This window comes from Callionymus lyra, chromosome 17 (assembly GCF_982586985.1).
Source record: "Callionymus lyra chromosome 17, fCalLyr1.hap1.1, whole genome shotgun sequence".
Classification (NCBI taxonomy): Eukaryota; Metazoa; Chordata; class Actinopteri; order Syngnathiformes; family Callionymidae; genus Callionymus; species Callionymus lyra.
This window is the reverse complement of record NC_141834.1, coordinates 15,707,419-15,728,626: the sequence shown is the minus strand read 5'-3', so window position 1 is coordinate 15,728,626 and position 21,208 is coordinate 15,707,419. Positions and strand designations below refer to the sequence as shown.

The 21,208-nt window shown below is 37.2% G+C and overlaps 1 protein-coding gene across 1 annotated transcript in view; it reads right to left on the bottom strand.

The window, feature by feature from the left end:
• Positions 1-16,226, bottom strand: part of itga8 (integrin, alpha 8) — a 50,721-nt gene extending 34,495 nt beyond the window's left edge. Inside the window, exons 1-8 of the mRNA XM_087812361.1 lie at positions 16,024-16,226; positions 15,795-15,925; positions 10,189-10,289; positions 9,990-10,113; positions 6,932-6,993; positions 6,524-6,569; positions 2,822-2,947; positions 1,637-1,681 (exon numbers count right to left, since the gene is read on the bottom strand). Coding sequence (XP_087668487.1) covers positions 1,637-1,681; positions 2,822-2,947; positions 6,524-6,569; positions 6,932-6,993; positions 9,990-10,113; positions 10,189-10,289; positions 15,795-15,925; positions 16,024-16,202 — 814 coding nt within the window. The 5' untranslated portion in view covers positions 16,203-16,226. The remainder of the gene's footprint in view (positions 1-1,636; positions 1,682-2,821; positions 2,948-6,523; positions 6,570-6,931; positions 6,994-9,989; positions 10,114-10,188; positions 10,290-15,794; positions 15,926-16,023) is intronic.
• Between the last annotated feature and the right edge of the window lie 4,982 nt (positions 16,227-21,208).

The window sequence follows — 21,208 nt, the reverse complement described above, 5'->3', positions numbered from 1 at the left end:
ATGAAATTTACAAATAATTAATTTTTATGGCGTATTAGCGCTTGTTTGATGTATTTTACTTTAAATAGTTAAATAAATTATATTTATATTTATTTAAAAGAAATCTTTAAATAAAATTAATTTTATGTATTAAGTAAAACAGTCACAATAAAATGTAACAGCCCAGCCTTGATCTAGAACCTACGAAACCAAGGTTCTTTACTCTCAAACACCTGGCAGCGATGATGTGTCAAAAGGTCTGGGGGTCGAATCCAGCACGGAATATAGTGTGCAGTGACACATGGCCCAATTATTTTTCACATTTTTTTTAAAAAGAGAAATACTTCCACTTCTCATATGTCAGATCCGATTATGCAGACCCCGGTCAAGGGACCAGTTTCATTCCTTGAGGTATTTGTAACCGGGTCGAAATATATATATTCTTTTTATATAATTTATACACATTTTACTTGATATTGATACATCTATATATCCTGAACTTTTTTGCCTTTAAATCATGTTTAATTTGTCATACTTCTTTTATGGTTTATATTTCCATAAAGTGTGTTTGAAATAAAACAATTCGATTTTTTTTTTATTGACAATTACTTTGTAAATATTCACGGTGTTTGTTCTTTTTTTTTTAAGCAATTTAACTTTTCGCCGCAAGATCGCAGCATTCATTACGTAATCTGCAGCTAATGAAACAAAGAAATCCCTCATATCACGGTGATGACTGAGGACGAGAGGATACAGTGACTCCAGCAGCTTTTAAAGCTGATATTTGGAGAATATCTTGGTTTGAAAACAAATCAAGCAGTTATGACTTTGTCAAGAGTCATGTGGTCTGTAAATTCTGCCACACCAGAGTCAAGTACTCGACAATACTACACATATATACTTGTTACTACAGTTTACAATATGTCTTATTTTTATACCTGTATGTAGCCAGATTCTTGCTGGTACACACAATACACCACCTCAAATATTAATGACTAAAAGTTGTTTTATTTTGAAAAACAGTATTTTAGCCTTTGACTCTTGACACATCATGACCCTATGTTTTGGTCAAATTTACCAAAAAAAAAGAAATAATTAATGTGATTTATTTTGTACTGTTTTTATCTAACAGTCTGTCCGAGAATATAATGCCGACATTTTTGAGGACCTGTGTGATAATTCAAGTATAATTCAAAAGAATAATTCTATAAATACAAATATCTGCTCACTCGTCTCTAGGGGCAGATGAGTGTTATCTCTATTTAAGCAAAGTATTTGAAGCAGACTTTCTCAGGAAATTCCTCTAACTGTTTCTAACACGCTGTTATTTTTGGAAAGTCCGTTGACAAAAGGGGATTTGGAGTTGACCCCAAACGCCCCCCCCCCCCACACACACCTGCATGTTTTTAATCACACAACGTGTCTCCGTCCACACAATACATCAAGTCCAGCAGAAGTCTAGAGGAATCTAATCGGCCAGATCAGAAAAGAGAGGAAATCCCTTTATCAGTAGCTCTCGAGGACCTGTTCCCTCAGGGGTCGTGACCCCTGCTGAGCAGAGACAGTTCTCATTAGAAGACTATCGTACGACTCCCACCCTCAAATGGAGGCAACGATGAGCTGTGAGTGGGAATTTACGCTCAGCGAACCATCTTACCTTGCTCGGAGTCTCCCGTGAACTCTCCCACGGCCACCGAGTAACCTGCGGACAAATGGGGAGCACATGACAACATGTGGCGGAAATTATCTGAGAACACAACATGATGTGCGTCACCATATGTTAGTGTTGATTTATGTCAAGAACAACGCGGCGTCTTCTCTCTTGAGAGTCTTTTTTAGCGTTGATAAAGTGAAGCTTCTTTATTACCTCTGCCAAGGAGGTTATGTGGTCGTCTGTTAGCAAAGTTACATTTTTCTTTAATCAATTTTTCATTAGACCTTCAGGAATTATCCATAAAGAATGGGGTTCTGTAGTTAAGGACGGATTTTAAGAGGCTTTTAGGGAATGTATATTCACTTGTATGGCTACTAACCGCTTCTGTCGGGTTAGTAACTAGCAAATAAACATTAGAAAACTAGTCTTTATACAAAGTGGATTGCTAGCTCATAGCGCTATAGACTCTTGGGCCTCCTGAGGTGCTGGTTAGATTCCAAGTCAGCCAACACAATTCTTTAATCTTGTTATTTGTTGTACTTTTTTGGTTTTGAATGTTATTTGAAGTGAATCTAGTTATTTGGCAGATGTATGTGTAGTCTTAGTGCTTTCCTGGTTTAGAAGTTCTGATTCTGCTTTGAAAGTATCTTACTTCAAGATAAGACAAATTACTTATTTACTTACAAACAGCTCTTCCATCTGTAAAATACTCTGGGTAGAGCCTAGCTTAACATTTTTGTTTGTCTTTGCATACATTAAATATTAACATTTGAAATGCTATACATTTCTTTTTTAGTTGGAAAGCTATATGTGGCCACATAAAATGGCGTGACGTTTACCTCTCGTAAAGTAGATAAAATAGATTACATTTTGTGGAATTTTAGTTATATATATTCTTTTAATATAATGAATGTTTACAAAGAAACAATAGTAAAGAAGGCAAAAATGTCGATCTGGGATCTGATTTTAATCACTAACAAACGAGTGACCTCCTTATTTACTCTGAATAATCATAAAGAGGATGCTAATAATAACGTTAGCATTGTTAGCAACTCGCTAATACCCATAAACAAGTGGGTTATTTATGAAAATATGTGTAATAATGTAAGAAAATAATAATAATTACGGTTAAAATGATGTTATATACGTGTTATATTCGTGTACAAATCAAGCTAGCGCGCTAGTTACCGAGGTAACTGTCGTCGTGAGAGTCCTCGCCGGCCGACGTCTGCTTCTCCCCTGGGACTCGTCTCAGGACGGCCTTCAAAGAGTAGCCGTTCAGTATCTCCGCGACCCCGGCCGTCATCACCTGCCCTGCACCGACGCACACCATAGAGATAAGCAAAAGACAAACACCCGGGGGGTGTCGCATCTTCATCTTAAGAAAGAGAGCGTGACGTGGTCGTCGCACCCGAGAAACGTTAGCTTGCGTCATTGGCGGGAAAACAGGATTTTTAACGCGGAGAAGTCATAGTGTTGAATTATGGGCCGAAAAATAACAGCCCTCTTCTGGAGTGGGACAGCGGGTCAAGCTAACAAACGATTTTATCTATGGCTGCCCTCGACCTTCCATATATCCTTCTCGCACCGACAGGGAGTAATGCCCTCTTGACCTTTCCCCTTCCCACTATTCCCTCTTCCTCACTCCGAGTTCTTCTCCAAGAACAATATATAACTTTTTTTCTCTCTCGTTGTTTAACATTCGTCTGATAAATGAGACACTTTGTTGCTATGCTAGCATAAATCACTGATGCTAATTCAGTGGTTTCTTCCTGGGATGAGGTGATTGTTTACGTAAAAACCTACTGAGATGATTACAGTTAGTCTTACGGCGCCCCGTACTTAATTTATAGTGAAAATACAACGTAAATACTAGGGTTAGGTTTAAAGAAAAGAATCTGGTGATACGATACAGGAGACGAATCACGATACATACTTTAGGAATAAGGTTATATTTGTAGTATTGCTTAGGAGTACTTGCTCAATTTTGTGTTGCAATTAAACCTCAGGCCACTAGATGGCAGAAGTCATTACATCTTCCGCAGCTAAAGGAACAATGAAATCCTGCAAGATCCCAGTCATGACTGGGGACGAGAGGATACAGTTGACTGCAACAGCCTTTATAGCTGATGTTTGGACATACTGTATTTTCAACAGTTTTCTGAATTCAACAGAAACAAAGTGGAGCCATCATTAAAATTCAGTTTCCCCTAAAATTGTTCCAGATATATGCAAATGTATCGAAATATACTGTATCGAATCGTGTATCGAATCATGAGATTAGCGTACTGCTACAGCCCTACTGTGTATTTTTAAGAATCTGGCAATACGTATCATATTGATACGCGCTTTAATAGCTGATAGAGTCGACTGTATCCTCTCGTCCTCAGTCATTGTGGGATTTCCTTCTACTTTTAGCTGCGAATGATGTGGTGACTGGTGTCATTTAGTGGCCTGAAGTTTAAGTAACACAAAAATGAATAAAACGCTGTGAATATTTGTATGTTATGTTTTTTTTACTTTAAGTATAAACAATAAAAGAACTATGATAAAATAGAATGTAATGAATATTTATAAAGTATCCTGAAAAACACATTTTTTCACACCCCTAATAAATACACAACAAAGTAAAAGCTACAAAACCTAGCATTGCTATATGTTGCCTTTAGCAATGCTAACAATTATTTTGTACGTTTCCCTGGCTTCCTGTCTCTTGACCAGATCCGTATCAAAACTACTTTCCTCTTTATTTTAATCCCTCCTCACTCTTTCCGAGGTCTCTCTCGGAGCCCCACGCCGGGGCAGAGGGTTGGTTCCTCCACACTTCATTACCGTCCATCAGCTCATTACAGACCCAAACACTCACTTCCTGTTGCACCGTTACACTCGTGGAGGAAAGGGGCGACGAAGGGGGAGTTGGGAAAGTAAAGTAATGTTACGAGGTGATACTGACCTGATTTTTACCTTATTTTGAAAATAATAAACACATCTTGAAGCGTTGTTTATTTTTTTTGAATAAGGAATAACCTTAACCTTCACTTGTACCTAAGGTAGCTCCTGAACGACACAACATGCATAGTAAACTTGTATTTTTTGGTGAATTTGAATTCTTTCTTTGAATTAGGTCTTTAAAAGGGGGTTTAAAGTGTTACAAATGATTATTTTCTTTTGAAAAGCTTAAAAGGAGGATTATTTTTTAAAAGCTTTGAAGTCTGGTGTTCAGGGATGTCTAAAAATTCATTTTTCTGTATGAAATTGAAACAGAATCTTAGTTTATATATTTTATTTGATCAGGATTCGTCCTCTTAGTTTTTATAATATAATAGGTTTTTTCTCATTTACTGTTTAACGGCAAAAAAGTTCTCAAAATATTCAACTTATTTTCTATATACAAGTTCTTTGACCCTAATTCAGACCTAGGTAAGTTCTGTGATCCTAGTTCATACCTAGGTCTGTGACCCTAATTCAGACCCAGGTGAGTTCCTTGACCCTTATTCATACCTAGGTAAGTTCTGTCACCCTAACTCATACCTAGGTGAGTTCTGTGACCCTAATTCAGACCTAGGTGAGTTCTGTGACCCTAATTCAGACCTAGGTGAGTTCCTTGACCGTTATTCATACCTAGGTAAGTTCTGTGACCCTAATTCATACCTAGGGGTAAGTTATGTGACCCTAATTCATATCTAGGTAAGTTCCATGACCCTAATTCAGACCTAGGTGAGTTCCGTGACCCTTATTCATACCTAGGTGAGTTCTGTGACCCTAATTCATACCTAGGTAAGTTCTGTGACCCTAATTCATACCTAGGGGTAAGTTCTGTGACCCTAATTCATATCTAGGTAAGTTCCATGACCCTAATTCAGACCTAGGTGAGTTCTGTGACCCTAATTCAGACCTAGGTGAGTTCTGTGACCCTAATTCATACCTAGGGGTAAGTTCTGTGACCCTCATCAGTACGTGTGAATGGCTGTCAAAAGCACTACCGAATTTCCCCTCGCGGGACTAATAAGGGAATAAGGGATTCTAATTCATACCTAGGGGTAAGTTCTGTGACCCTAATTCATACCTAGGGGTAAATTCTGTGACCCTAATTCATACCTAGGGGTAAGTTCTGTGACCCTAATTCATACCTAGGTAAGTTCCGTGACCCTAATTCAGACCTAAGGGTAAGTTCTGTGACCCTGTCAAAAGCACTACCGAATTTCCCCTCGCGGGACTAATAAGGGAATAAGGGATTCTAATTCATACCTAGGGGTAAATTCTGTGACCCTAATTCATACCTAGGGGTAAGTTCTGTGACCCTAATTCATACCTAGGGGTAAATTCTGTGACCCTAATTCATACCTAGGGGTAAGTTCTGTGACCCTAATTCATACCTAGGTAAGTTCCGTGACCCTAATTCAGACCTAAGGGTAAGTTCTGTGACCCTAATTAATCCCTAGGTAGGACATGAAACCCATGTGGCACTCTGTGGCCCCTTGCTTGAATGAATCTGGCACTATAGTTTCTACACCAAAACTATGAAAATGTTGGTGTAGAAACTAAGAAAATGTTATGTACATCATTTCCAATACATTTAAAAATATATATATATATATTTCATATTTATATAAGAGTCATTAGTAGCTCGGGCAACTGATTAAGACTGGTGATCTCTCTCAGCTGGTTTGGGAACACCTCGGGGTCCCTCAGTAAGAGCTAAACCATGTAGCCGTGGAGAGGAAAGGTTGGGCCTACTCCATGAACCCGCTGCCCCCTCGACCCAACGATGGATAAGCGGGGAAGCGACGAAAACCAAAACGTTTTTTTGGGGCTTTTGATGATATTTGTGTAGAGATTTGTGCGACTGTTCATCCAGACAGATCACAGATCAGATCTTCTCATCCCTACCTTGCCAGTAGTAGCTTCCAGGTCCTCCCAACACCAGCCGTCCTTCCTGGAACCGAGAACAAAAACCCGTCACGTGACATACATTTGTCACAGGATCGTTTTTCTATGGTGTTTTAACATGAGCGGCGGCGTGTGCGCCGGTTTAATTCCCGCTGTCACGGTTCCAGAGAATGACAGCTTCCTGTACAGAAGGGTAGAGTTGGACCATGAGCCAGAGGTCTAAGGTTCATCTTGACTCTACAGTGAAGGAATGTGTGTGTGTGTGTGTGTGTGTTTAGTCTGTTGTGTAGAGACAGGAGGCTCCTCTTGGGACAAACATGCTCTCGTCTTGCTCCCATCATCTCATAAATCTTGAAAGGGAGTTTTGACTTGCAAAGAAAATTCTCTTCTGGTTGTTGTTTTTTTTACCTTTGTGAAATCCACACTGAAGCCAGCCTGGCAGAACCCCTGCCCCTCTGGGTCCGGGTCATCTGCGAAACACACCAAGAACAAAAATATTTTTTAACAATGACACGAACCTCACGCGGGGATAATGGAGCTTAAAAATAAATGTGGCTTAACGTTAAAAAACAACAGCTGAAGCAAAGTGGTGTTAAAGTGAGTTTTGGGCTCAATTGCCAAACGTGATCGTGCTCAACTAATTGTTCCTTAAATGAGTGTTTTTGTTTTTCTTAGCTCGTGGGTGGCATTGAAACAAGGCGCCTTGAAACACAAAACGAAGGGCTCCACCTGTATTAAGTCAGGCCGGATTATACATATATAGTATATGGCTTGAATTATTCTGAGTTTTGTGTTGGTTTATTGCACGATTTTGGATAAATGTTTCTTCTAAGTAAGAAGTTCCCAAAACTTTTAGCATCAAGATTCAAAACCTTCAGATCTACAATCGATATAAGAATTGTTGGAGAGCATTTCGGGATTTGTAATGATTAGGGAATTGATTTTTAAATTTATAGAAAGGAGAAAAATAATTAAGTTTCTGGAGAGTCTAGAGTCTTAGAGACAAACAATAGGAAATTAGGGATATATAATATAATTGTTTTATTCTTAACCCTTGTGTTTCCTCAGGGTCAAGGTGACCGGAAGACCTAAAAATAACCTTCCTAGCTTCCATAAATACGAACGCAGTGGTGGAGGTCGTTGACCTCGACCCAGAGACAACACAAGGGATACCACTAATACATTTGTTTTCGGGGTCTTCAGGTCGCCTTGACCCTGAGATAACACAAGGGATAAGAATCATCCTATTCTTGTCAAAATAAAAGCTGGTTACATCCCACTTCCCACAAGAAGTTCAGGCAAACTTAAGGCCCGGGGGCCAAATCTGGTCCGCCAAGTCATTCAAAAAATCAACTTATTGATTATTGTTCAAGTTGGTGAACTATGAAGAGTCCAGTGTTTAAGATAAGATAAGAAACAAGGATTATGGACGTCAACAAAAAGTATAACTGATGTTGAAGGAGAAATATTTTATAATTATCATTTATTTACTCTTGTTTGTTTTTTAATTTATTATTCATGTAAAATATTTAAAAAAACAATAATTACTTTAGATGATCAGTTATTATCACTTTAAATATATTTTAATATAAAGTTCTGAACATTATAAGAAAAAAAAGGTATTCTAATGTGGAGAAAATGTAAAAAAAAACTTGTTCTTAAGAATCATCCTACTTTCGTAAAAGAAAAAAAAAAGAAACATCATAAATTGCCTAGAGTAATGTTTTAGTTGTTGCCATGGTTACTCAGCTTCTTCCATCTTGACCTCACTTGATGAGTGACCTCTTCTCTTTTTCATGTCTTTTTCATGTCTCTGAACTCAATCCTTCTAGTCACACCCAATTCAAAGACCCTCTTCATCTCCTCTCTCTTCTCCCTCCGTCGTTCCATCAGAGCTACTGTCTCCACCTGATAGTGAACCCCCTTAACTCTCAAACCCCCCCTTAACTCTCAAACCCCCCGTATCACTGACGGAATCTTGGGAGGTCAAAGAAGAAACTTCAGAAAGGCCGGGGGAGTGACATCTTCTGCATCCTATCCACAGAACAGAACAGATATAAGACCCCGGGCTGATAAGAAGGGGGATGACGATAAGGTCGCTATGGAAACGAAGTGAAAAGTGGTCCCTGCAGTGTGTCCTTCACTGACCAGGTTCTGTGATTTTCATCTCCTTGCACGGCCAGAAAACACAATGAGAGCAGAACGTTTTTAGCTAATTTCTCTGGTCGTAGAAAATAAAAATAACGTCCAATGAAAACAGCGCTCTGCGGTTAAACAAGGGGCCACAGTGTGTGGAAAGAAAAAGAGGCCCTGAGCTTAAATGTAATTTGGTTAAAGCTCTCAAACTCAAGCATGTTGGTAATAATCAGGTAAATGGAGTCTTTGCGTGACTTGATGCTTCGATTACGGAGGTAAGTTTGGAGGGACTGGACTTGTTTAAGGTCATTAGGATGGACAGAAACAGGCAGGGTGGGGAGCCAGGGTCTGCAGCGGGACATGTGGATGTACGCACTGATGAGAAAATGTTTCAATAAAGAGGAAAATAAATGAAATATTTTGAATAATAAATATTATTTAATTTCACTGCTATAACAGTCACGTGTTACTTGTGTCTTTTATCATAAAATCTGAATTAATTAAATAAATAAATCCTTAAAAACATTTTTTAATTAATTAATTTTATAATTTGTCTAAAAATATAATTGAATTCATACAGAGCCTCCATGTTTCTTTTTACAACAATAACAAAATGGTAGATCAAAATGTAGGAATTATTTTTTAATGGAAGTACTTTTTTTTGTCTACTCCACAGTATAGTTATTTTTAGATCTTCAGATAACATCCCTTTAATTCTGTTTAATATAAAAAAAACGTTATACTAAACAGACTTTTCATATAATGTTTAGTATAAAACATTATTTTAAAATAACTGATTTTTTTAACATGGTCCAAAAACGTAACATTACATTTGATAAATTTGATAGGAAGCAGATCTATAAAATGAATAAAAGTGAATACAATATATTAGAAAATCGTTTTTTTCAATTGTATTTTTTTCAAAAGCCTAAAAAGAAGAATACATTTATAGTTCTGGGGGAAATAAATCGTTTTTCGTGTGAAATTGCTGCAGAATCTAATTAAAAAAAGTTATTTGATCTTAATTTGTGCTCTTAACTTCTAGAAAAGTTTGTGTTTTTACTCATTTAATCAAAATATATCACTTTAAGTCGCTTGTAATATAAGGTTCAGAACATTATAAGTAGAAATTTGTACTTTTATGTGAAGAAAATGTACAATAACAACTACATACAATATTTCATTCAAATAACCACGTGTTTTTACATGGTCCAAAATGATTGATAATCATTATTTAAGAACGTATATCTATAGACGTAGATAAATAAACATGGACGAGAGGTTTTCCATCATCTAGAAAAGAATCCAACAGAGCGGTTCGGCGACTCACTGGTCCTGCAGGGCGAGTACTCGGCGTAGGCGCTGAAGTTCTGAACCGCAACATAACACGTCCCAACTGGGTCCTTCTCGGCGCTGACCCTCACCGTTCGCCAGTGGTACAGTGGCGCACATGCCTACAGTTTAAAAAAACAAAACAACCCTTAAACAACACGGCATCTTAAAATGGAAGAAATCAATCCAACACTCACCACAACCTTCCCTTTGTGCGTCCGGACCGACGCTCCGAACCACTGGTGCGACTTGAACTCCAGAGGTTCCCTCGTCCCGTTGACTTTTATCATCCGGTTATCTGACGGAAGAGAGGAAGACGGGGATGAAGTGGAATATTCATCGACTGTTGTGGATGGAAAACCTCTAAACAAGTCTGTAAACTCACTTCAAAAAAACACCATTTGCCAACCTCCGGCAACACACATTTGTCAGGATACGAGACGGTTTTTTTTGTTTTTTAAGTGAAGGCTCCATAAAAGTGAACAACACCTCAGAGAGTGGCACATAAACACGTTACGAGCCGTGTGTGAGTGTTAGATTGGGTTTGACGGTGTTGGTCTGTGGTGACGTTTCCCAGCCGTACCTCCAGACATCTGGGTCTCTACACACTTCTTGTTACACAATTGATCTGAGACACAGCACAAGCTATATGCTAACATATAGCATATTTCGCTTTTAATTTTGACGCTTTTTCTTATGGGTGAACTTTCTGCATTATTTTTAGTTTTAAGCGGAATAATAGTCTCTGTTGCTGTGTCTCAAAATTGTGCACTTCACTAAGTGCACTGATTTAAAGTGCGCAAATTTCGACAGGGTGGTACTTATATTAAGCAGACTTTTTATATAATATTTAATATAAAACATTATTTTAAAATCACTGATTTGTTTACATGGTCCAAAAACGTAACATTAAATTTGTATTTTTTAAGTAAATTTGATAGGAAGTAGATCCATAAAAGGGGCTAAAAGTAATTTCAAGTGTATTTTTTTCAAAAGCCTAAAAAGAAGAATACATTTCTAGTCCTGGGGGAAATAAATCGGTTTTTCCACGTGAAATTTCTGCATAATCTAATTTTAAAAAGTTCATTTGTGCTTTTCGTTTCTAGAAAATATTGTTTATTTACTTATTTAATCAAAATCGATCACTGCCGCTACACGCTTACCTGAAATGACTCGACAGTTTCTTCTTCTACTACTTTTTATCGCAACCAACCGTTGGAACACGATCACCGAAACTTGACAGCGTTTTTTTTAGCAATCGAACCAAGTTATTAAGTTGTGTTTCATCATGTTATTATCGTTGTTGTGTTGTTTTGTGGTAAAATTAGTGTTTTCTCGAGACATTTACGCAGTGACGTAACTTCCATTTAGCGAAGTAGCTCTAAAAATAGCGCCATCTACGTCACTAAGTTGGCGACCGTTGAGGGTGGAAAGTGTCCATCGATCCACACTCAATTGTCTGGCCATTTGAGTGTGCATACTGCACTACATCGTTTTGATTGTTTAAGCGTTTTGTGAGCCAAGTCTGGAAAAGCGCTCTACAATTATAAATGACTTACTAACTTACATTTTTGCACACTGCTCGGTGCAGATTTACAACTCATTCAACTGTTGGATTCTTCTACATTTTATTAACTACCTTGGGCTGGTTTTGTGCAGATGTGTTACTCTACAATCACATAGTCCACCAAATTAGCCATTGGGTTCTCTCTGGGTCAAGGTGACCCGGTGGCCTGACAACAACCCTGACTTTGAGATAACACAAGGGTTAAGCGGGAAATGTTTTACTTTGATTGACCGCAGATATGCTACATGCTAATATTAGCATTCAATAATTAAACCAGAAGCTGATACTGGTTTCTGTTTCAACTCTTATTTTCTGGGCCACAATTGAAGTTTTTTTAATCTTCTTTTTTCTTTTTATTTGGTAAAGTCTGTGGTTCTATTTGGACTCAACAAAGGAGGAACAATTAGCATCCCACGTTTTTTTGATAGTTTTGTTTTTGGTGACCAAAAATGATTTTTATTAACCAAATTATCTTAATATTAAATTCCTTTCATTTGTGTATAATTGTTGACATCTATAATCTAAGCTCCTTATCTTATCTTAATGACTGACATCTTTATAGATCACCACATCAACAGTTCTTCTTCTACTTAAACCGCATAATTAGTGACAAAAACAAGATTAAAATCCTTCAAATCCACGATCATTACAAGAACTGTTGCAGTGCAGTATGGGATTTCCTATTCAAAACGATAGAATTGATTTTAACATTAATAGAAATGAAGATAAATCACATGTTTTTGTTGGAATACTCGTCATATATCTTCGTCTGTACACGACATCTCCAGCATCGACCCCCACCGACCGAACCACCGCTGACACCGTCTGCCTTGTGTCAGGCGAGCGACTCAAACTCAGGTACACACCGAGTCAGGAGATGAAAACCAGTAGTTCACAGATGGTCGTGCTAGCACCTTCCATTTTTCTTTAAGTAGGTCTCATACCTGTAGTAATGGTTCTGCTGGAACTCTAGAAAAAACCCGCCGTGGTCTCGCTCATCCATCAACTTTTGCATAACCTGGTCACACACACACACACACACACACACACACACACACACACACACACACACACACACACACACACACACACACACACACACACACACACACACACACACACACACACACACACACACACACACACACACACTCCTCAGTGTTTATACCGCTGACCTGAACCTCACAATTAACCCCCCGAAAAACACCCATGGTGAGGAATAACCCCCGAATTAACTCCAGGGAGGCGGAAAACTTTGAAGGTTTTGTGAAATAAATCCTCGTGACCCTGAAGAATGAACCGAACATTTGCTTCAGTTCTCGTGAGTCAAAGTTGAAGGAAATATTTGAACAGGGAAATAAAAGGGGAAGTGATGTCATCGTGTTGATATCTTATGTATTTGTATCCTCGCAATTCTTGGACAGGAAGTGATCCAAGAGCTCTAAAGGAAACGAGGCTCGGGGGCCAAACCTGGTCCGCCATGACAATTTTTGTGGCCCATTTTGAAATGGTTGGTTAAGTAATGTCAATTTAATCAGATTTCAAATTTTGTGGCAAGACTTCTTCACTTTTATGTAGAAAAAACACTTGCCGCACTCCGATTAAACAGTTTATAGATTGACCCCTTGACCCAATTTTTTAGGTTCCGGATGTTTGTTAACATCTGACGGTGAAAACCTACTCAGTGTTTTAAATATTTGCTTGTAGTGTGATCAAGTTTGAAACCTCAGTCATTAACAAAAAGTCTCTTAATAGTTAGGTAGGTGTTCTTCAAAACGCTGTGCTTTAAATTCCACTCAAACATTTCAAAATTGTCTGAAGAACAATCTGGAGATTTTGAACAGTTTTGTCAAAAGTCCAACACTTTTAACTTCTATGTCCAGGATCTCCCACACAACTGGCTGAGGGCCCCCAAAAAGTAAATTCTTGTGGTAGTGATGTGTTGATGAAGCTTCATGAAGCAGTGTCATGTTGTTAAGATGTCAGTAGGTGGCGCCATCAGTTTAAACATGACATTATGTTTCATTAGAATAGTTAGATGGATGGATGGATCGATGGCTGGCACAAGGAATGAATGAGTCCCTGAGTCTATTAGTGTTCAAAACAAAGAAAAATAGTGCAGAGACCGCCATCTAGAGGACTCTGAAAATAATGACACTGCTTCATGAAGCTTCATCAACTGTTTTCTTCATGCCATGTCTTTGATATAAATTAGACTTTGTTTTTATTATATTTAAGGGATTTTATGTGGTTTCACTGTGAACTTTTTGGTATAATTTTACGTTTTTTTTATTTAAAATCTGTTCCATCCTAAGTATATAATTGAAAGGATTTAAAGTATAACATTTGATGAGCTTTATTCCATCTCATCTTGTAACTCACCCCCAAAAATAACATGCCACAGAGTTTGAAACCAGAACTATATCAAAAAATCTTGACAAAAAACATGGATTTGATCGAACATTTCAAACCGATTTTCCGCTCAAAAATAAAAAAAAATCTGTCCTTCATCAAACATATTTTTCTCATTTTGTGATCCATGATCCTTTATTTCAAACCTATTCATGCTCTGATATTTTTAGACACTCACAAAAAAAGGGTCAAACTGATGGAGGGCGAGATGGATGGAGAGACAAGAGGAGGGTAAAGCAGACGGAGATGTATTTGAAAGATCTAATAAAAAGCAGACCCTGCTCCAAACCCCCTTTCATCCAAAAAGGGAACTAAATACCCATGTGCATACGGTTTACCCCCCTCTCTCTCTCCCTCTTTTTCTCTCTCTCTCTCTCCCTCTCTCTCTCTTTCCCTCCCTCTCTCTCTCCTCCAAACATGCACAATTAAGAATGAGACGCACACACTGATTGGACGGTCAGCTCCGACGATAACTCATGGAGGTCACCGTGATGAAGCCGATCTCTGGTGAAAACCTGCCAGACCCACATTCAGTCCGATGGCCCTGATGAGATCCACATGGACTTATCTTTCCAGACACACAAACGTCGCAACATCTGGGGGCGACCTGGACCCTGAAGGTCCGCTGGATATTTTACAAGAAGTCACGGTGGAAAAAAAAAAGGGACGCCTGAAGCTTAATAGTGGTTTAAACAGAGGCTGTTGGGTCAGAAATTCTCGCAAATAGTTGAGTTTATGCAGGTATTTAAGGTGTCTTTAGGCAGGAGAATCAATTCATAAGTGTTTTTGACATGTCATGAAGAGAATATATAGGCGTCGAATGAAAAACATGTAGAATATGAACTCAAGCACACACCAAATCGTAAACAAAAGGTAAAAACATAGTTTTCGTGCACTTAAAGATGCTTAAATTAGTTCATGATCACTGAAAATAAGAAGGAAAACACAAGTGGATTCTGGAAAATGACCAGAGGCAACAGATTAAACTGCTTAGAAATCTTTGTTTTTTAAAGCAAAGTGACCCATAAATCCAGAAGTCATTACCATAATAGGAGGGAAAATTGAGGTGTGGGCGTTTTCCTACCGTGACAAAGTAATATTGAATAAATACTATATAACAATTAAGTCTGTAACAGTAGAAGCTCAAAATCCATTAATTCTTTCATTTAATTGGAAAATTAATATTCTGCGGTTTTGCCTTCATGATGTTTAAAATGTATTCAAACTTTGCACATTTTCCATCTATTTAAAACATTTTCATACTTAATATTCAACATTTCTTCCACAATATTTGACTTATAAGTACATATATGGGGTTCAGAATTATGGTTGAGGTGTGTTCTTGAACGCATCATATAAATAAATAAGACGTATTTAATACCTAACTATTGTTTTTATCATCATGTTTTGGCACCCTCAGGCGAAGAGACAACAAGAATCGTCAGGTTAAGATTACAACTTATTTATTTCCCAGCTAAGTACTACGAGTACAAGTACAATAACCACCAAAATAAAATGTTTTTTTCAAGTTTTGGCTCTGAATATTGCATCTTAAAAGAATAATCTGCGTAATACGTTTTGAAAATGAGTCAAATTACACTTAAATATATATTTAATGACTTTTAATTGGAATATGAGTCATTTTTGCATTTAAACTTAATGTTTATTGGAGCTGATATTTCAGTGTATTTTTTGGAAACGCATGGATTATTTTTCTTCTCTGATCTGCAGAAAAATATAATTTCAAGATCAAATCTAATGATGGATCTACTTGACGAGAATTCCAACTCAAAGTGTCTGCAGGAAGAAGTGGATCCGACTCACTTGAACTGTCAAAAGGGATTTGTCTGCAGCTGTCCTGGTGCCCCGGCCAGGGACAGTAGTAGACCGCTCCTGCCTCCACGATGCCCGGCTGGGTCGTGTTTGCCTTCGGGGCCCCCACTAACACACTCACCCTGATGGGAAGATTGAAATCAAGTATCACAAAACGCGCAAAAACGGATCTTATCATCACCTTGAACCCCTAAAAAAGATGATAAGAAAGTCCACTCACGTGTTGCTGTCCGGTGACGCCTGATAAAAGTCCACAGAATACCCGAAGTAACTCCCGCCGGGCCCCCGGTAGACGCTCGGATGCTGCGCGTGGATGTTAAAAGTCCAGACCTGAAGCGGGAACAGGAGCCCGAGAACCAACATCCCTCCGGAGGAAACGAGGTCCCACTCGCGCCCCATCCCACAGACGAATGCCCCTCACCGGCCGCGAGTCTGGGAGGAAGAACCAGGGGGGAGATGAAGGGGGGAGATGAAGGGGGGAGATGAAGGGGGGAGATGAAGGGGGGAGATGAGGAGGAGGAGGCGGGACCGGGGGCTGCAGGTGTGCGTAAAAAAAGTGACTGGATTCTTGCGCTCAGAGCTGCATGTGGGAAAAAAAAAAAAAGTCCTGACGCCCGTGAAGGCACCAGACCTGTCTGCGCGCATGAGCCCCGCCCTCTGGGATAAACGTACCCCCCTCACTCTCACACACACACACGCACACACGCACACACGCACACACACACCAGTAATAATCTTAGAGAGAAAAGTTACTAGAAAATATAACTTAATTTCTCACAATAAAACTTCTTTGATTAGTTCTTACTAATCGTCATAAACGTTCCTTAAAATACATTTCGCAAGATCCTTAATTTACAGGATTTGTTTCCATGATTTAGTTCAAGATTTGAGAATATATAAATATATAAATAGATAGATAGATAGATAGATAGATAGATAGATAGATAGATAGATAGATAGATAGATAGATAGATAGATAGATAGATAGATAGATAGATAGATAGATAGATAGATAGATAGATAGATAGATAGATAGATAGATAGATAGATAGATAGATAGATAGATAAATATATAAATAGATAGATAGATAGATAGATAGATAGATAGATAGATAGATAGATAGATAGATAGATAGATAGATAGATAGATAGATAGATAGATAGATAAATATATAAATAGATAGATAGATAGATAGATAGATAGATAGATAGATAGATAGATAGATAGATAGATAGATAGATAGATAGATAGATAGATAGATAGATAGATGGATAGATGGATAGATGGATAGATAGATAGATAGATAGATAGATAGATAGATAGATAGATAGATAGATAGATAGATAGATAGATAGATAGATAGATAGATAGATAGATAGATAGATAGATAGATGGATGGATGGATGGATGGATGGATGATGGATAGATAGATAGATAGATAGATAGATAGATAGATAGATAGATAGATAGATAGATAGATAGATAGATAGATAGATAGATAGATAGATAGATAGATAAATATATAAATAGATAGATAGATAGATAGATAGATAGATAGATAGATAGATAGATAGATAGATAGATAGATAGATAGATAGATAGATAGATAGATAGATAGATAGATAGATAAATATATAAATAGATAGATAGATAGATAGATAGATAGATAGATAGATAGATAGATAGATAGATAGATAGATAGATAGATAGATAAATAGATAAATAGATAAATAGATGGATAGATGGATAGATAGATAGATAGATAGATAGATAGATAGATAGATAGATAGATAGATAGATAGATAGATAGATAGATAGATAGATAGATAGATAGATAGATAGATAGATAGATAGATAGATAGATAGATAGATAGATAGATGGATGGATGGATGGATGGATGGATGGATGATGGATAGATAGATAGATAGATAGATAGATAGATAGATAGATAGATAGATAGATAGATAGATAGATAGATAGATAGATAGATAGATAGATAGATAGATAGATAGATAGATAGATAGATAGATAGATAGATAGATAGATAGATAGATAGATAGATGGATGGATGTATCGATAGATGTATAGACGGATTGGTGGATGGATGGACGGACGGACGGACGGATAGCTAGTCGGATAGACGGATAGATGGATGGATGGATGGATAAAACTTTATTGATCCTCTGGAGGTATTATGAGAAGAAGATTAGAGAGCGCAGACCTTCGCCAAGCAGCTCGTTCCCACCTTCATCATGATTTTCAGCCATTATTGCTGTCCTAGATTTATTTGATCTGAATAATTTCATGATTTTCTTTTTCATGTATACAAATTGAAATGTACTGACCGAGCAGCAGGTGGCGGTAGTGTTCCAGAACTCGCTCGCACAACCCAGTAGAAAAGCGAGACGGATAAATCGGGTTCGGCAGTCGAGCTAAAATAGTCGTGGCACTGCAACAAAAAAAAGGATCCGGGGGCCAACATTTGGCCCTTTGACTGTAGTTGATGAGATCAAATATCATGTAGAAACTAAACCTTTTGTTTTGTATTTATTTCTTTTATTAATTACTAGTCTCTGAATATGATTGTTTGAGGACTTTTGTCATTTCTGTGAGTATTTATTTGTCCTTTATTTAAGTGAATATAAAAAGTGAATCTATTTAAAAATGTTTAAGGAAAAAAGTAGTTTTGCGATAAAAAAAAAAAAGTTATACAAAATACAATAAAATAATAATTTTAGCTTGATTTTTTTTAACTTTTCCCTTTATTTGTGCTCGATGGCCCCTCACAACATCCACTGTTTAAACTGTGGCCCCTGAGGAAATGTAGTTGTTGGTTTCTTGGATCATTATCAAAACCTTCTTAAAAAAAAAAATCAAAATCTATTCAGTTTGCGAGACAAATGCAGAAAAAAAAGGGCGAATGTTGACAACGACAAAAATAGAAAAACACAGATTCATTGAATAAAGAAAGAAACATTTAATCTTGAGTTTCCTGGTTATTGTGCCGCGAGTCTGAAGTAGAATCTCGTGGATTCAGTCCAAGAACGAAACAGAATAAAACATCAGTTTTTGATTTTCTTTCTTTGAGCCTTAAATTCATTCTCGATGTTTCTTCTTCGCCACAGACACACAAACTTTCTTTGTTTCTCTTTCTTCAGATTTAGTTTATTTTATATGTTTCCTGTACTTCATTGAGTTATTATGGGATATACGGTTTTTATTTATTTTTGCAGATTTTTTATTTTGTGAATTTTAGTTTAAAAAAAAAAATCTCATTTGTATTTTTTTTAATCGGATAAACATAAAAATAACAAAATAAAGCTTAATACAGAAAAATTGTAAATATAATTCTATTTATTTTTTCATTTTATAAAATTTGTACTGTAAATACAATTGTGTGTGTAAATATTATTAAATATACTTTTATTTATTATAAAAATTGTAATTAATCTATGATTTTAAATTAAGATAAATACACAGAAAATATAGATACAATTTTATACATATTTCATTTAATAAAGATTGTACTGTAAATATGATCATATATAATTGTATTTATTATAAAAACTGTACTTAAAATATGATTTGAAATTAATCAGAAAATGTAAATATTATTCATTTTATAAACATTGTACTGAAAATATTATTTTAAATTAAGGCAAATACACTATCATCATATATATAGTTTTAAACATTTTATGAAACCTTAATACCTTAAACATGAATTGAAGCAAAGCTAAATACATTTAAATTAAAATTATAATGATATATCATTTAATTTAATAAACATCATACTTAAAAGAATATTTAAATTTAATTTTTTTTAGATATAATTACAGTGTTATAATATGAATAAATAAATATGAAATTCAATTGTTAGTCATCTAGGACTAGTCTTACTCGCTGACCCCCGACATGAAGTCTAAAGGCCGCATTTGGCCCCGGGGCCGCTGATCTAGATAACACATTGTAAAAGGATTGAATAAGGAACTGGACAAACCAGCCGTCAGGAGAATGTGCAGTGGAGTTATTGGGGCTGAAAGGACGCGGTTATTGTTCGACATAAAAAAGAAAATCAAAGCTTTGATTCGAGTCTCTCACGCATGATTAAGCTCCTGCATCGTTCCGTCCATCGTGACCTTCAGCTCAACCATCTGATCAGATGATCTCACGTTTCCTTCTGTTTTCATCATTCCAACATCCGTCACTCGGACGGCGTAATGGACCGAACCGTGTCGACCGTTCTTTCTTTTTTTTTTACCCAGAAGCCTCTTGATCGCCGTATTAACCGTCACACGCCGTCGACTCTGGACTCGTCCACGACCAGCTTCTCCTTTGTCTCCAGCTTTTATTGTGAAAGGAAGGAAGATTCCGGGTCTGGTTTTCCTCAAGGGGTTCTCCATGAATCCCTGCTGGACGGAGACAGAACCAGAGTCGGACACAAGCGGCTACATCGGCGAGTGACGTTATCGACACACACACACACACACACACACACACACACACACACACACACACACACACACACACACACACACACACACACACACACACACACACACACACACACACACACACACACACACACACGCAAGTATTGTGTGTCTGTTTTTCATCCGACACGTGCTTCAGTTTAGGATTTTACGCACTCGTTCTTCTTCATAAACTCATAATGAGTCCGATCCAGTCGCTCGTCTCTGGCATGAGTTCACATCCTCTTCCCATTAGTCCGGTGAATCCATTAGACGCACTCGTCCAGCAACACAAAAATGATTGTAGCAACAAACACTTGTTGTGCTCGATTTACTGTCGCAACAAATTCATTCAAGAAACTTTAACTGTTTATTTCGTGTTTAACGTTGTCATGGCATCTCTTTGTGATGCTTTCAATGTATCAGGGAGTGATGTGTTGATGAAGCTTCATGAAACAGTGTCATTATGTTTAGAGTCCACTAGATGGCGTCTCTGCACTGTTTTCCTTTGTTTCGAACAACTGTTCTAATGAAACATCACATCATTTTTAAACTGATGGCGCCACCTACTGATCTCTGAAAATCATGACACCGTTTTTAATGAAGCTTCATCAGCAACATCACCACAACTAATTATTTCTTTTGAATGATAGAAATGAAGACAAAAGCAACACAAAAACATAAGAAAAAAAACAAAATAAAAGTGTTAAACCTAGTGATATGTTGATGAAGCAGTGTATGTTGTTTAGAGGTCAGTAGGTGGCGCCATCAGTTTAAAAAAGAGGTTTTCATTAGAACACTAAATCAACATAGTTAAGTTTGGAATCTAGACGAAGCTTCATGAAACAGTGTCTTTATTTGAACCACCAGTTTAAAAATGATGTTTCATTAAAACAGTTGTTTAAAACAAAGGAAAATAGTGCAGACACCG